Source organism: Diceros bicornis, chromosome 14 (genome assembly GCF_020826845.1).
Source record: "Diceros bicornis minor isolate mBicDic1 chromosome 14, mDicBic1.mat.cur, whole genome shotgun sequence".
Lineage (NCBI taxonomy): Eukaryota > Metazoa > Chordata > Mammalia > Perissodactyla > Rhinocerotidae > Diceros > Diceros bicornis.
This window is the reverse complement of record NC_080753.1, coordinates 34,639,991-34,657,605: the sequence shown is the minus strand read 5'-3', so window position 1 is coordinate 34,657,605 and position 17,615 is coordinate 34,639,991. Positions and strand designations below refer to the sequence as shown.

General features: G+C 46.5%; 2 protein-coding genes across 2 annotated transcripts; both read left to right on the top strand.

Annotated features, from left to right (window-relative positions):
• Positions 1-729: 729 nt before the first annotated feature.
• TRIM39 (tripartite motif containing 39) lies at positions 730-13,770 on the top strand. Its single transcript, XM_058554905.1, has 7 exons — positions 730-1,386; positions 2,782-3,241; positions 4,263-4,358; positions 8,883-9,113; positions 10,288-10,310; positions 10,894-11,009; positions 11,734-13,770. The coding sequence occupies exons 2-7, from the start codon at positions 2,789-2,791 to the stop codon at positions 12,279-12,281; spliced, it is 1,467 nt and encodes a 488-aa protein (XP_058410888.1). The 5' UTR covers positions 730-1,386; positions 2,782-2,788; the 3' UTR covers positions 12,282-13,770.
• Positions 13,771-14,619: 849 nt separating this feature from the next.
• Positions 14,620-16,573, top strand: RPP21 (ribonuclease P/MRP subunit p21). The gene is made up of 5 exons (XM_058554917.1): positions 14,620-15,004; positions 15,080-15,180; positions 15,273-15,355; positions 16,158-16,283; positions 16,430-16,573. The coding sequence occupies exons 1-5, from the start codon at positions 14,948-14,950 to the stop codon at positions 16,525-16,527; spliced, it is 465 nt and encodes a 154-aa protein (XP_058410900.1). The 5' UTR covers positions 14,620-14,947; the 3' UTR covers positions 16,528-16,573.
• The last annotated feature ends 1,042 nt before the right edge of the window (positions 16,574-17,615 follow it).

Genomic DNA, 17,615 nt, shown 5'->3' with positions numbered 1-17,615 from the left:
TCAACAAAGGCCGCCACGCAGGGGTAGGGCGAGGAGTACTTGAAGCCCACAGTAGAGAAAACTCACCTAGTCCTTGAATGTTAAAAGGCTAAAAACTCAACTAATCGGAAGTGACGTGCCAGCCGAGACCGCAGGTCCGCCAATTACGTAATTGGCCGCCGCCTCCACTCGCCACCTTCCCCCTGGACGGGCCGCAGAGAGGAGAAGTGTAGCTCAAAGTCCGCGACCCGCCCTTGCCCCGCCCCCGGCGGCTCCCAGCCCCACCCGGGACCAGACGGGCCTGGCCAGAGCCCAGGCCCGCAGCCTGCACGGGACAGCCTCGCCGGTCCCGGAGCCCGTCGGCGCCCTGCGGGCAATGGGCTTCAGCGCTCAACCTCGCGCATGCGCGGCCCTCTTTCCCCGGAGGATTCCTCGGGTCACCTGGACGACCGCATTTCAGCCACCTGCCCCTCCGGGTCCCTTCTCGCCCCCGACTCCTCCTGCTGGTTCTCACCTCCGGCCCCCCGCCTTCTCCTTCCTCCACAGGCACCACTAACCCCTCCCGTGGCCGCCCGGCAACACACCGGCTTCCACTGACACGAGCCTCTCGGCGCGGTTTCCGCTTCCGGCGAGTATTGTGTGTCGCGCTGCGGGGCGGGGGCGGGGGGAGGAGGAAGGAGGGAGGCAGCGCTCCGGCGGCTCCGCGCCCCGCACTCCCGGACCCGAAGCCGGGAAGGTAGGTGCTGTCCCGCCGCCGCGCCGGGCCCTGGGGCCTGCCCCCGCCGGCCGGCTCCGCACGCCGCGTCCCAGCGCCCCGCGACTGCGTCACCAGCCCCCGGCACGTAACCACAGCTGCCTCCGCCCGCCTCGGGCCCGGGCGGACGTTTTGCCGCCCCGGCGACGTCAGCGCGTCCGGCGTTGCTTGGCTACCCCGCCGTTCCCCCGTCCCGCTGCGGCTCGCCGCCCCGGGTGAAACGCTGACGCCGTCACCGCGGGTCTCGGCTGCGTCATAGCGGCGGGCATCCCACCTTCACGTCACACCTACTCCTCACCTGGACACGCACCCCTCCCTCCTCTCCAATCCCCCTGCGCCAGATCTGGCGGGAGAAGATGGAGACCGGGGTGGGACCGAGTTGCGGACCACGCTCAGGAGAGGGTCGCAAAGTGGGACCCCGGACAGTGCTAGAAACAAAATGAGGACGTCCCTGAAGTTTGCCCTTCTACTGAGACACGAGGAATAGAGGGAAAGAAATGACCAACCCAGAGCCACCTGAGGCCTCGCTATGGCTGTAGCTCCAAGCCCTCTCCATACTTCCCTAACCTTTTCCCCATTTCTCTTTCACACCACTTCTTTGCCAGTCCAGATCCATCCTGGTCCCTAACTGCATACAGTTCAACTCACTCCAGGTGAGGAGGCCACCTAATTTCTAGAAGATTGGGGAAGGGGCAGGGTCACTAGTCAAAGTTGGATTTCCATAGGTAGAGAAAAATCGAACTGAACTCCTCTCCTGGTTGAGGGAAGAAATTCAGATCCAAATAAGTTATTAACTCCTACTCCAAATTAAACACTTTTCATGTGTGCCATCAATATATACAGCAATAATCATTGTTAACCCAACTTATCACGTGGCCACTTATCTATCAGCACATAGACCTACTAAATTTCCTTCTTTTGAGTCTCTTGGGAGGGAGGAGGAGGGAGGGTGGACAGGAGGGGTTATGGGGATAGAGAAATCAACTATTTCATGGATAAAAGAGGTGACATTTTAAGGATAGAGGACCAGTCTTCTGCTTTATAAATCTGTTTGGTCCATTTCCAGTTCTTGAGGCTTCACTTGAGGGAGGTTTTGTTGCCTCTTTTCTTTCTTTTAATTCCCAGCCACTCTAGAACCTATTAGTTGGAGGCACAGTATGTCCAAGGACTTAGTTATCAATAGCTATTTCAAAAGACTCCAATCACTGCTGAATATTTAGAACAGACTTGTCAGCCTTCTTTTCAAGAAGTTGTTGGCCTGGGCTCAGTAATATACTCTTTACTATAGTTGCCATGAATTTACCACTTTTCAGCAGTTGCAAGTGTCCAAATGCACACAAATAGAAATGGGATGTTGTGTGAATCATTTCATTCCAAGAAGAGAGTACACTTCCTCTAGGCTAGTCTGATGAAAGGAAGAATTTCAAACTTTCCTGAAAAGAAGAGGTTGTTACCCTTGCCTAACTCATGCCATTTATCGCCTTTTGAAAGAGTAAGAGACCAGTGGCAGAGAATCAAGCTTACCCTCCCATGGACTATTGTAATAAAACTCTTTATAACATTAAACTTTAAAATATAGTTAATTTAAGAAATCTTAATTAATACTTTGACTTCTATGGCTCTTTTCACTTTCCCAAACTCCTTTCTAACATATTAGAAAAATATGTTAAACTACAGATACATTAGTCTAGAACTGTTGGTTCTAAGATGTAAGTGTATCAGCCTGGATCAGGAGAAATACACTGGGTTGAAGGAAGCCTCTGTTTCTAACAAAAGAAAGCAGAGGTAAAAGACAGAAGAAATTGGGGGTTGCGTGTCAGTTTGGTGAAGAAGGAAAAAAATTAGATTGATGGCTGGGAGTCACAAGTTTTGGAAATGGAGAAACAAAAGACGGGTTGAATTTAGTGGAAGAGAAGATGTAAAGCACCAAGATGGCGCTACATCTGGAGTTAGGATATAACATGGGGGTAAATGTCAGGCTAAGGATGCAGAAAAATTAAATCTCCAACTAATATTTTTCTTTTATCTGCCCCCTTCCTATTCCCAAGTTAAATAATGGCAGAGACAAGTCTGTTAGAGGCTGGGGCCTCTGCAGCCTCCACAGCTGCAGCTCTGGAGAACTTACAGGTAGAGGCGAGTTGTTCCGTGTGTCTGGAGTATCTGAAGGAGCCCGTCATCATTGAGTGTGGGCACAACTTCTGCAAAGCTTGCATCACCCGCTGGTGGGAGGACCTAGAGAGGGACTTCCCTTGTCCTGTCTGTCGAAAGACATCTCGCTACCGCAGTCTCCGGCCTAATCGACAACTAGGCAGTATGGTAGAAATTGCCAAGCAGCTCCAGGCTGTCAAGCGGAAGATCCGGGATGAGAGCCTCTGCCCCCAGCACCATGAAGCCCTCAGCCTCTTCTGCTATGAGGACCAGGAGGCTGTATGTTTGATATGTGCAATTTCCCACACCCACCGGGCCCACACCGTCGTGCCACTGGACGATGCCACACAGGAGTACAAGGTGGGGAACCAGGCGCATGATGCCAACAAGAGGGAAGAGGGAGGAGCACAGAGGATAGGAGACTCCCTGGGTAGAGGATCAGATGCTCCTGAGGGCAAGATGGTATCTGATCCTCATTCTGTAGTCCCCTTAGAGCTACATATACAGTGAGCACATAGTACACCTGATCGGTTATCCTCAAGCATGAAGAAGAGCAGTGGTGAGGAGTACCGCAAAATTTCTCTCTGACTTTTGTAACACCTTTGAGTATATGTGGTCTTGGAATGTATCATGTCTTTCATAAATGAATGAAACCACATGGAAAAAATCAAACTTAGGAAGAACTGAGAAGTAGTCTGGTTTCTTCATTCTCTCCCCCTGCTCAGAATGTCCCTTTTTTTCCCATTGGTATTGGGAATAGGCACCATAACTTTAGCCTGATCCCCACCAGACTAAACTGAACCAGTCTGTAGTTTGCATCTTCCCCAGATAATGGATAACATGGCATCTGGTTTAACTTACTGCTGGGACGCAGGGTAAATGTTTGAGTAATTTGAACTAGAGATTTTAATGTCTTAGCACTTTATCAAGTACTTTGTTTAATTATGTTAATAAAATGTTGGAAACAAGATTTAAGGTAGTTTACCGTATAAGTAATCAAGATTTTATTATATTTGTCAGTGGTTAGAGTTGGATGGGAGGACAAGTTTAAAGAAGGATATCAGGGCACAGAAGGTCACTGTGATGTGATAGGTAGTTACTTGGGTAAGAAAATGGATAGGGTTGGGGAAGGGCACAGAGTTGGTGACAGCTGGACAGCTATGAGATTCAGTGCGAGGAAAGTTTGGTGAGCAAGGAAGGTCACGGGGACAGGCTGGTGGCAAGGGAGGGACCTGTAGGAAGTTGACACCCCAAATGACAGGCAAGAAAAAGTTGGATCAAGAGGTGGTGAGACGGATAGGAAGCAAACAAATGGTTTAAAACAGATGTAGGTTCTGCCAGCCAAGCCCAAATGCCACCTCTCCTGCTTCTCACCCGTCAGGAGAAACTGCAGAAGTGCCTGGAGCCCCTGGAGCAGAAGCTGCAGGAGATCACCCGCTGCAAGTCCTCGGAGGAGAAGAAGCCTGGCGAGCTCAAGGTAAAGGCCAGCAGTCAGCCAAACATTAGCCACACGTTACTTAATGCACTAGTTCTGTTTCATTAGGAAAATGCTGCTCTCTCAAAAATAATAGTACTTTATCCAGCTTCATTGTCATTAAGCATTGTACTTAAATTACTTGTCATGAATTAAGCATTGAGGAGAAAGATGTAAGAGGTGAAGGACGGACTGAACATCTCACATCTGGCGAGTTGAGGGAGTTCATGCCCGTTGGTCTCCTTTTCTTTGTAAAGCAGGGAAGCAGGCTCTCTGCTGAGAGTGCAGAGATAGGAGTTTCATAGAAGCATTGAGGAGAGGAGAATTTGGAAGGTTCACTGGAGAGGAAAGGAGAAGGAGCTGACCGAGAGCTGCCAGAACTGCCCCAGTGACGTTAGGACCACATTCTCATAACTCAAGTGTGCTGTATGATGTTGGTTTATTCCTAGAATGTTCCCCTCCCCGTCCTCTGCCTGTAGGATCCTATCCATCCTTCAGGCAAGATGAAAGCCACTTCCTATGCAGCCTTTCCTGACCCTTCAGAAATTAACTGTCTTAATTTTCATACAATTTTGCATCTCTTTCATAGCTTTACCATATTTGTGGCATGGTATTTTGGTTTCTGCCTTATTTCTTCTGTTGAACAGTGAACAAGTATTAATAGTGGCGGTAATAATAGTTAGTATTTATTGAGTCCTGTGTGTTAATTCACTGGGTATCCATGACATTCCAAACTTAGAGAGTTGTTTTAGGTCTTAGGGTTCTGCTCAGGTTGGAGTTCTAAGAGTTCAGGCCAGACTTGGCACAGTGGGACATAGAAAAGCTACAAGACAAAGGGAAGGGAGTCCTAGAAGTCATCTTTGGCAAAGGTGAACTTAGATACCCTGTAAGATAGGTATTATTACCCCAGTTTACACAAGAGGAAACGGAACTTTGATAAGTGTCTAGACCAATATCATACAGCCAGTATGTGACAAAACCAGGGATACTAGTTCTACATGTAACAATAAATACTTATTAAGCTTCCAGTATGGGTGAAACCCTGTATTTGACACTGAGGAACAATGATGAGCAAAAACAGTCCCTGCCCTCCTTGAGCTTACAGTCCAGTAGAAAAAATGGAAAATCACATGGCACAAAAAGCACAGTTGCAAGTTCATAAGAAGACAACATAGAAATTTTACCTCATTGAAGGCTTCCAGAAGAAATAATGAGTTTTTGGAGTTGAGATTTAGGGATCACCAGAAATGAAACACAGGTTTGAAAATAGTAGAAACGTTAATTTTTTTCAGCAGTGACAACATTTTAGCACAAATCAAGTATTGTTACCTTAGTCCTGTATACATTTTAGCAAAACAAGCATTTGAATTTTTTAAAATTTGAACTAATTTTGATTGCAAAGGTGAACTTTGAAAAAAAGTTCTTTATTCTTTTGGAGGGCCCCTGAAAAACTTAAAATGTGTGAAAATGAAGCTTATTCTCAGTCATTAACTTTCCTCTTCCCATTGATCACCTTCTTAAAGGTGAGGGATGGAGAGGCGACTAAAAATTTTTAAAACCTTCTAAATGCTGGAACAGAACTGTAGTGTTCTTAAAAATATAAGTTATCGGGACCAGCCCTGTGGCCTAGTGGTTAAGTTCAGTGCACTCCGCTTAGGCAGCCCGGGTTCGCAGGTTCACATCCCAGAGGCAGACCTACACCACTTGTCAGCCATGCTATGGCAGCCGCCCACGTACAAAATAGAGAAAGATTGGCATAGATCTTAGCCTGGGGCTCACTCAAGCCAAAAAAAAAAAAAGAAGATTGGCAACAGATGTTAGCTCAGGGTGAATCTTCCTCAGCAAAAAAAAAAAAAGTAAATTATCGTTTCAGTGATCTCTGAAACTATTACCAACATTCCTTTTGTGACCATTTTGAATTCTCCTACCCTCTCCCTCATCCCTACCTCCAGAATCAGACCCAATGCCCCTTTTAGAAATAATTTATAATTAACCATGCTGAAATGAAAATTGTGGATAAAATAACCTATCTACATAATTTAAAAAAGAGTATCATGCCCAAATATAGGATAATATAATACAACATAAAGAAAAGTAATTTATAATAAAATCTGATATGTAAATATCTGGGCATGACTACCCTGAAAGACACCACAATGTAGTTTTATCCTTGTGCCTATATGTGACATCAACAATACAAAAAATACAAATTCAGACTGAGGTAATTATGTAGTAGTGTTGACTCAAATACCACAAGCTCTTGGTGATATAATTTTTTTAAATGATAAATAACTTTTGGTACAAAAGTACTAAGAAAAAACAAAATACAGTCTTAATGAGTTTGATTTAGCCATTCCTGAAAAATTGAGGTATATTAAAAGCATGTAAGAATTACTCTGTCTTTATATATAAAATGGCCTTCAGTTCCAGGCCCACATTTTTGAATATCCAGCAGAACATGAGAAAACGGTGGAGGACAATTCATCTTGCTGGGTTGTCTCACATGTTGGAGGAGTGCTAGCCTAGCATCCTTGCCAGGAGCCCCCCTAGTCATGGCAAACAAAAAAAACACCTCCCATTTCCAAAATACCCCTAGAGGGAGGTAACACGCTCATTAAGAAGCACTGCCCTACTTATATAGAGTAAAAAAGGAGAAGGGATTATGGGATTATACAAGGGAGAGCACTTTTGCTTCCTATTTACTGCAGTTACGAATCCTAAATTCTACCCATACATCACCCCTAAATATACATGTAGAGGGAAAAGGGCTGTGTTTTTCTTAAGGGTAAATGTTGTGAGAATATATTTTGTTCCGGTGTGCCCCTTTGAAGGCAGCAGTGGAATGGGAAGCAGCAAGTGGCTCTAGAACTGGAGCTTGTCAGCCTGCCTCTGCTGGGAACTAGCTTGAAATCCAGACACCCCAGGCTTGTAAGGCCCACCCTGGCTTTGCAGCCTCACTCTCTATTCCCCCTCAGCCATACCTTTCAGTCCCTATCCACTTCTTCCTTCCAGAGTCCCAGTCTCTGCTTCTCACTTTGCTTCCCTCTTGGGTTGATTTCTCCCCATCAGTCACATGACGCTTAGAGAATCCTTCTTTGGGGAGATCACTTCTTGTTGCAGTGGAGGTACAGAAGGGAGGATGTACTTGCTGATAACCCTCAGAAAGGGTTATGGTGGTATTTGAGTCCTACATTATCAAATTTCAGGAATGTCAGAGGTTTAAGTCTATGTGCTGGCTGAGAGAAAGCATATTTCAAATTTCAAGCAACTACAGTAGTCGCCTCTTATCCACGGGGAATACATTCCAAGACCCCAGGTGGATGCCTGAATCTGAGGATAGTACTGAACCTTACGTATCCTATACATACATATTTGAGGTGTGACAGCAAAACTAGCACATATTTCTTTTTCCTTCTTCACAGTTTCACAGATAGAAGATTCGTTCTTACCATAGATCTTAGCAACCTCAGCATACAATTTTTTTTGTTTCCTTATTAAGTCAAGAACTTTTACCGTTTCACATAAGGGAAGTACTTTACAGCTTCTCGTTGGCGTATCCAAATTGCCACCATCACCACCCTTGTGCTTCAGGGCTGTTATTAAGTAAAATAGGGGTTACTTGAACACAAGCACTCCAATACTTGTGACAGTGGATCTGATGACCAAGATGGCGACTAAGTGACTAATGGCTGGTAGCCTATAGGCTAGACGAAGGGATGACTCACGTTGCTAGTGGGATGGAGCGGGATGGCTCAGCTCTAGATTTCATTACGCTACTCGGAAAGGTGCACAATTTAAAACTTGTGAGTTGTTTATTTCTGGAATTTTCCGTATAATATTTTCAGACCACAGTTGACCGAAGGTAACTGAAACCACAGAAAGTGAAACCGTGGATCGGGGGACTACCGTAATTTACTTACACACTTCTGGAACCTGTTGTTGGGGTGGAAACTGTCAGTTCTCTGAAGTGAATTGAAACTCTCTAACAGGTTCAGCCCTAAAATCTACATATATATTTTGTAACAACCCATTACTAAAATCCTACTGGAACATCATACTTTTCCAGTTGGTTCTCTGGTTTTTATCAGGTAGATGTCTTGCAATATACAAATGATGACAGTCTTATCTCCAACTTTCCAGTATTTGTGCTTTCCTTTTCTTGACACATTACATTAGCTAGAACTTTAGAGTTGGGAGTAGTAGAGATGTCTCTGATACGTATAATAGTAGATGTTATAATATTATTGAGTTTTTATATTTTGAGTTTTTTTACCAAAACATAAAAGTATAGCTTTTTTGGAAGTTAAAGAAAATTTAAAAATTTTTTAACATTGATTTTTTTTTTATCTTCCCAATGGTCTTCACTCCCAAGTCATGGAGCCATTCTTACAGAAGGAAATTCTAGTAGAGGGAAACATGAGTGTCCTGTTTCCAATGACACTGGAAGTCTGTTAATTCAAACACATGGAGGGTGGGGAAAGGCACCCTATGCCCTTGCTAAACATAACACCGTCCCTCTTTTCTCAGAGACTAGTAGAGAGTCGCCGACAGCAGATCTTAAAGGAATTTGAAGAGCTTCATAGGAGGCTGGATGAAGAGCAGCAAATGTTGCTTTCACGCCTGGAGGAAGAGGAACAGGACATTCTACAGCGCCTCCGAGAAAATGCTGCTCACCTTGGAGACAGGCGCCGGGACCTGGCCCACTTGGCTGCCGAGGTGGAGGGCAAGTGCTTACAGTCGGGCTTCGAAATGCTTAAGGTTCGGCCTTTGCTCCTGCATAGCCCCTCAGGTCGAGCGCAGTATAGCTTTGCACAGGCCATTCTGTCAGCCCAGGATGCTCACTCTTCTGCTCTGCTTCTCTAAATCCAGTTCTTTCTTCCAGACATACTCAAAGGATCTTTCTCTATAGAAAGGCTTCTCTGATTTCTCCCATCCCCTTCTAATCATTTCTTTGTTCTTATGTCTTGTCAACAATTATGTGCTTAATTTGTACCAAAGTAAAAAGTCCGTCTTTTGAAAGGAGGGCAGTCTAGTCTGAATTAGTGAAAAAACTATTCATTAAGAATTGTGTAAATGCAGTTATCATTACTTTTCTGTCCTAGAACTTGATTTACTAGTGCTAAAAAAGAATAGAAACATAGTTTGAAGGACACTTGAAATTATGTGTAAAATAATATATTGCTTTTGGTATGTAAATGGTGCCTCTAAAATGTTTGAAATAATCTGTTCTCTTAAGCAGATGAATGGTGTTAGCCAGGCTGTAGGAAACATTTATCTTAGAGATCAGATTACCAGCATTTGAATCAGTGAGGCTTCATTGTACATTTTTCTGCATGTTATGTATTGCTTGGTATTTATTCTTATGTCCTTTCATGTATGTGTGTTCTGCCTTCCACATTAAACTGGGAAATCCTTGGAGGGCAGAGATTTGTCTTCTTTGTCTTCTGGACCCCAAGTATTCACAAATCAGGACTGGCACACAGTTATTAATGTTTATTAACCAATACCAGACAGAGGATACCAAACCACAACAGGAAAGTATGATTCATTCCTATGCCACCAGTCGAACTATCTTTACTGATCCTCAAGGAGACGGGTGTGTGGTTGGTACTTGGGGGACAGAGTAAAGAGCAGACACAATCCCTGTCCCTTGCATTGAGTTCTCGGTGTCCTTGAGGAGCAAAGACAAACACACAAGAAACCATTTGGAAGTTATATAAATTACCAAGCTTCATGATGACCAAAGTTGAAAGTGGGGATTATATTGAGAGAGATGTACTCAGATCCCTCTGGAGTCCCCTTGCATTGTGACCCTCAGTTTGCCCTATGCCTATTGTATAGATCTAGAACTTGTGGGAGGAGGGGGAACCTTTTACCTTTAGGACCCTTGACCACCAGGACCAATATTGCTTTCTTTTCTCCTTCCCTCTAGGATGTCAAAAGTACCCTGGAAAAGTAAGTGATTCTTGCATCTCTTTGAGTGAGTTAGGTCTTGGCTAAGGACTAGGGATACAGTAAGGAGTTGGGGGAGTAAGGATGGGAAAGTCATGCAGTGTCTGGGTAGGATATGAGAGAAGGTTCATTGCATCCATGAAGCGAGTTAGAGAGCAAATCATCAGGAGTAGCAGTCCCTTACCTTTTCCCCTTTAAGCATCAAGACTTATAAGGAAGATACCAAGATAATGTAGAACTAGATTCTAGATTCTAGAACTAGATTGTACAGGTGGAACTGTGTCCAAACAAGATGGAAGGAGGAAGGGGTTGGGAGAGCGGGGAGGGTGATTATCCATTTGCATGAAATATCCCAGAAAGTTCTGAGACTCATTCTTAAGATAAGAGTCTGTTCAGGGTACCATATAGCTCTCTACAGATTGGTAAAAGAAAGCAACAAGCAAGTACTTGTCTTCAGGGAGAAGGAAGAACGTGGGAGGATGGAGAATTTTAGTTTCTCCCTAAAGATGACCACATCTGAATACTCACTTAGCTGGAGCTTCCCCTGACCCTGCCCTTTCTTCCCCTATCTCCCTATCCCTCTTAGATGTGAGAAGGTGAAGACCATGGAGGTGACTTCAGTATCCATAGAGCTGGAAAAGAACTTCAGCAATTTTCCCCGACAGTACTTTGCCCTAAGGAAAATCCTTAAACAGCTAATTGGTGAGTTGTTCCCAAAAGGAAACTAGCAGAGAGAAGGAAGTCCTTCTGTCCTACTTTATCTGGGCTTCAGTTATCCCATCTGTCACTTTTCGTGCCCATACCCACACCTACCCTGTTACCTGGCTTTCAGTCTCACTCTGAGTCACACAGCTCAAAGTGAGAAGCCTTATGTGTCATCTGCTCTAAGTCCCACACTTGTCTAAATAGGGATTCAGAAAGGTTAAATAATTTGCCTAAACTGGTCCTCTCTTGAGAGTGAAAGGGAGTGTCATTAATATTTACTTAGGGAAAATAGTCATAAATCAGGACTGTTCCAGGCAAACAGAAACATGGTCACCCTGTCCCTAGACCATAATGCTATCTTGTCCTTCTTAATATTTTTCATTCTTTCTGGCTTTGGACTGTGTCTTGCACTTCTCCACACAGTGAGATAGATGATGATGTCAGGGGCGGATGGAGAGAGAACGAGGCAAAAACCTAAACCACCAGCCCTTGGAGAGTCAAGCAGTCACTATCTGTTTATTTTAGGGCCAAGGTGAGAAGTGAAGCCATTGTTTCCCCCTCTCCCTTAGGTGACATCATGCATTGAGAAAGTTAACCAAACCACAGTGTTCTGGGGACCTTTAAGGGAATAGGCTCTGTAAAGGCAGGCTGGAAGAGTGAGGCAGGGGTGTTTAGCTATTCCCATCCTCATCTAGCTCCCCACTCTGGCTTCTCCCGCCAGCGGATGTGACCCTGGACCCTGAGACTGCTCATCCTAACCTAGTCCTGTCGGAAGATCGTAAGAGCGTCAAGTTTGTGGAGACAAGACTCCGGGATCTCCCTGACACACCACGGCGTTTCACCTTCTACCCTTGCGTCCTGGCTACTGAGGGTTTCACCTCAGGTCGACACTACTGGGAGGTGGAGGTGGGCGACAAGACCCACTGGGCAGTGGGTGTGTGCCGGGACTCCGTGAGCCGAAAGGGCGAGCTGACTCCACTCCCTGAGACTGGCTACTGGCGGGTGCGGCTGTGGAATGGGGACAAATATGCAGCCACCACCACGCCTTTTACCCCTTTGCACATCAAGGTGAAACCGAAGCGGGTGGGCATATTCCTAGACTATGAGGCCGGCACACTGTCTTTTTACAACGTCACAGACCGCTCTCATATCTACACCTTCACTGATACTTTTACTGAGAAACTCTGGCCCCTCTTCTACCCCGGCATCCGGGCTGGTCGGAAGAATGCTGCACCACTTACCATCAGGCCCCCAACAGATTGGGAGTGACAGGTAGAGACGTGGGAATAATTGGGGTGAGGCAGGGTCAAGAGCTATGGGCCTTCCTTCCTGTGACCTGCTGGAATGTCTTCGTGTCTACCTGGTTCTGGTCCTGAACCATCTGGGAGAAACACCTTGGTTTCTAGAATGGTTTATATGGAGGAGTAGGTGGGACTGGGCTGGGATGAGAGCACAGCTGTGTCTCCCTCCAGATTGTCACGGTGGGGAGCTGGTTCCCAGGGGATTGTCTCCCCTGAAGTCCATCAGGTTTTCTTTTGCACAAGGATGGGTTGGGAAGGAAGGAGAGACTTTTCCAGAAACAAAAATTCTGTGGGAGGTCTGACTTGCTCAAATTGGAGGAGGAAACAGAGACCCCTGTACATCCTTTTAGGGGGTTCTTTGACCCAGAATAGTCTTGTTTCTTACAGAAGATCACAGGGGTCTGTGTACCTCTAGATTGAAATAAAGATGAATGACAGTTGCTCTTATGGGTCTAGAAGTTGAGGAGTTTTCTGAGGGCAGAGATGGGCCTCAAGAAGGTTAGAAAAAAGATCATGGAAGGAGGCTAAAAGAACAGATTCCTAAAGACTAATGAAGGGGAGAGGGTTTTCTTTGGTCTTCTATTCCCAGAGTAAGGTTGCCATTATGAGTAGGATTGGCCAGAGGTAGGAATGTGGGGAGGAGAGGGTAAGAAAAAAGAAGAGGAGAACCCGGGTCCCTGCCTCAGCCTTCAGCAGAGGCAGCTTATTGCCTGCCTCCTTATAGTTGATTTTCTCCAAGAAGTCAGTCACCTTGTTCCTCTTCAGAAGTGAGGTGCCAGAGACTCTGCAAGACACATCTTCCCTTTCACTGCTCTCCCAAGGGAACTTGGAAAGGAGAGAGTCAGGTATTAGAGGAAAGAGAGAAGTATTTCTGTCCAAAGCCCTGGCCTTAAAGAATGTTACTAAGTAGCTACTCCCAAAATGTCAGCCTTGTTACCTGGCTAAGGTGTCCAAGCCAGAAAGGGAGAAAGGAAATGCAGTCTTCCTCACCCTGAGGACAGGGTAGAAGAGCGTGGTGTGTGTAGCAAAGGGCCGTATAGGCATTTTCCTTTTGCCTGTGTGCATCCGGCCTGGAACTAGTATTCACAGGAGCCAGTTTTTTGCTTGTTTGTTGCCATCCTTCACCATTTGCCATTTCCCCATCAGAGAATGTAAATCATTTTAATGTTAGGCCAAAATAAACAGCCTGTAGGGTACATATGTTGTCCAAAAAGGTAAAGCAATGCATGCCAAACCAACCTAAAATGACCTGGATTATCTGCTACTTGGATAATCAGGGGTTCACACAAGATTGGAACAAGAAACTGCAGTTTATTGAGGGCATTTCAGTTCCTCCTACCACCTCAACAGGACTTTGTCCAGACTCTCCTCTTACCTTTGTGCCTTGACTGTGGTTCTTTGTGGCAAGATGCTTTGGTTGGTAAACATAATATGGAACAAAGGATCCACTGAAGTGATCTCTGTGTTGTGTGGTCATTTGACGACAGTCTTGTGTTGCTATGTAAGAATCACTGGGTGTTAAAAATCCATGTTCCTGGGGCTTACCTTCAGTGATTGATCAGGGTCCGGGGTGGGCCTGGGCATCTACATTTTAAACATACTCCTCTCATTTGAGTCTGGGGACCCTTGTGAAACTCATCCCAGAGGAGGTTTCAGCCATTTCCTCCAAGCTGGAGGCTTTGCCCAGGGGTTTTGCAGGCCTCATCCTCTCCTGACTTATGCTGCCATCTCCCTGTCAGGGTTCATTGCTGTTCTACCCCTCCAGCTTGCATCCCTCTACTTCCGACCTCAGGAACTGGTGGTCATTAACTGTGAAGCAGAGGTAAACACGGGATGCCAAACAACAAATGGGAGACAGAAACAGGTCAGAGGGAGGGATGTGAAGTGTGTGTTTGTGCTGAGGGTGGGGTGTAGTTTCAGGAGCAGGTGATGCAGTCCACGGGCTTGTGTGCTCCAGTACCGCTGAGACTAGGAGTTAGTGAGGATCACCTACTGTGTGTCCGGCATTGCTTAACAGAAAGTGTGTTTCTTGGTAAGTGGAAAAGAGTGGGAGTAAGCTGTGCTTTTTGAGGGCCAGGAGCCCTCTTCCCTCACTCCACCATCCTCATGATCCTTTCTAATTTCACTCCCGCTGGCACTAGTGCTTTTTTTAATGTATAACCTCTATTCCTTCGGTGCGTAGATCTTCCAGGCATCCGCCCTTGGCTTCAGGAGAGTGGGGCAGAAGGTCTAGCTGGATATGAATTCCACGTAACCATCTTCCCAACCTATCTGCGTAAAGAGGCAAGTCTTTCTGTCCAGAAGATGCTTAGCAGTTTAAGATCCTCTGCTGTTTCACTTGTCTCTCCAGTCTACCTAATATAACTGATCATGGGCTTGAAGAAGACTGGAGGAAAGCCAAAACTCATAAAGGGACCCCGGGCTTGGGCTGCGGGTACACGGGTTTACAAACAGACGGGTCTGTGAGGCCGCAGGGCGGCGCCAGAGTAAGAACCTCAAGGGACCTGCGCGAGAGAGCGCCTCGCGGGCCCAGGAACTACACTTCCCGGGAGCCCTTGCGCGGACAACCAGGACGGGGCTCTCCGAGGGGCGGAGCCTGCGGATGGTAGCTTGTGAGGCACTGAGGCGGCGCGGATGGCGGGGCCTGTGAAGGACCGCGAGGCTTTCCAGAGGCTCAGCTTCCTGTACCAGGTGAGTCTGCGTCGGGGACGCACCGGGAGGTGGCCGGGTGGGCCCGGGAGCCGGCTGACCGCGCCCCTCCCCCAGGCCGCCCACTGCGTCCTTGCGCAGGACCCCGAGAACCAGGCGCTGGCGAGGTTCTACTGCCACACTGAGAGGACCATCGCGAAGCGGCTCGTCTTGCGGCGGTGAGACGGGAGCGAAGCCTGGCGGAGGGCGGGACTGGGAAGGATGGGAGAAGGAGCGCGGGCGCCGGATGACCATCCCCCTCCGGCCCCAGGGACCCCTCGGTGAAGAGGACCCTCTGTCGTGGATGCTCTTCCCTCCTCATCCCGGGACTGACCTGCACACAGCGCCAGAGACGTGAGTGTTCCTGGGGCAAGCGACCCCTTCCTCGATTTGGATGGGTTAGAGTGTGGGATTTGCTGGAGCAGGCTTTTTCCAGCTCGGGGTTATGTTGCTGATTCCACTTGGACGAACTAAGGTTTAGGCGTGGCTTTTATACCCTATCTGGGCAGTACAGAAATGATGTGGCCGTTAAGAGGCAATCCCACGCATGCATAATAGTAGGTGTTATTTGGCATCGTGGAGGACATGATTTCCACCATTCATTCATTCATTCGACAGATATTTACTTTTCTAAGATGTGTCTATTGTGCTAGATTCGTTATTCTCATTGAAATTCTAGTCTTATAGGACAGACTAACATAGAAACAATTAAAATAAGTGTGGAAAAATGCTTTAATTGGGAGAGTGGAATGCTAAACTACTTATGCTAAACTACGGTGGTGGTGAGGTTCATGATAGCAAAGCGAGTGGGAAATGGAAATTCTAGGCATTGTGAGGACCCTGAGACAAGAGAGCTGGTGCTGCTTTCCAGGAAATGAGAGTTCAGGAGGCTGGAGTTTGAGGTGGGCAAGACATGAGGTTGGAGAAGGAAACAGGGCAGATATTGAAGAGTCTTGTTAAGGAGTTTGGGCTTTATCTTAAGGGTACCAAGACATTGATAGAGTTTATGCAGGGACTTGACACCATCAAACTTGCATTCAAAGTGGGTAGGGGGTGGAATTCCTACTGGAAAACAGTGAAGGAAAAACTGGGTACAGGAGATCTTTTCCTCTCCTGAACGTGGGTACTCTCTTCCTTTTTCCGACTTTCACCCCAGGCTGCAGGGGACAGCGCTGGACAGTACAGACCTGCCTAACATGCCACCGCAGCCAACGGTTCCTCAACAATCCTGAGCATCTGCTCTGGGGAGACCGGCCTGAGGCCCAGCTGGGGAGCCAGGCAGGTGAGCGGTGGTAGAGAAGAACAGTGGATAACCCAGGGGGATAGAGACAATGGGGAACATAGAGCTGAAGAGGACACGTAGGTGAGCTCTGGATTGGTGAGAGGTGCCACAGTCTTAGAAAACTCTAATTCTGCTCATCTACACAGATCCCAAACCACCACAGCCCCTGCCAAACGCAGCCCACCCCATTCCAGTGCACCTTCCCGAGGAGACAGTGCAGCCTCAGAGCTCCAGTCACCAGTGATGGATTCACCCTGTCTTTCAAGTAAATAAAGTTTAATTCTGTTTCAGTTTGTGAGTCTGTTCTGTGAGTGTTTCAGCTCTTAATTCCATTTTCCTCTGTTTCTGTATTTCTCTGTCACCAGCTAACCTGTCCTCTGTCCTTATCATCCTCGTACTCCTACCATTCAGGGGATCCCGATTTCCATAGACCACTTGGCCCCACTAAGCATCTCCCATTTCCAGGACCCTGACTCCAGTGCCCCTTCTCCCCTTCTTCCTCAGTGCAATGCCTCGTTTGGAACTCAGGCTCCAGAGTTGTCTGCAAGGGCCTTAGCCTTCTTAGGACATTCCATATTTAGGTAGCTCTGACTGTTGACTAAGGGCTGGACAGACTGCTGACGCCACTGATGCTGTTTTTAAAAAAGTTTGGGTGGGGGGAGCTTCAGATCCTCCAGGCCCAGTCAGAGTTGGTCTTTTCCCAATCTCTGAGTTTTACTCTATAAAATTCTAATAAAGGAAATTGTACAAACCTGAACTAACAAAGTCAAAGATGCTAACGAAAGGACACTGGCAGATACTACACAAGTATGCTCTGTAGGTAAACTTTACCTTCAAAGTTTTCTTGAAAATTAGTAAACAACTAATTTTGTTTTATTTGATAACCCTAGAGAACTACTCAGGACAGAATTTCAGACCGACCTGTTTGCTAGGTGCCAGCTAATCATTTTACCCTAAAAGCATACAAACAAAATTTACTATTCCCAGAATGCAGTTTTGTTTCTTCCCCTTCTCTTATAAATCCTGTAATGCACTTACTTATTGGTGCATGAAAATTACTCCATAACATTGTGGCTTAAAACAACAATAATTTATTATTTCCCCTGATTCTATGGGCTAGGCTGTCTGAGGGCTTGGCTGGGTGATTCTGTTCCATATGGCATCGGCTAGAGTCACTCAGGTGCATTTAGCTGGTGGCTAGAACCTAATCTGGAAGACCCGAGAAGCTTCACTTGCATGTCTGGCACCTCACTGCTTCTCCATGTGGCCTTGCTGTGTAGCTGGCTTTGACGTCCTCACAGCATGGCTGTCTCAGGGTGGTTGGACTTCCAT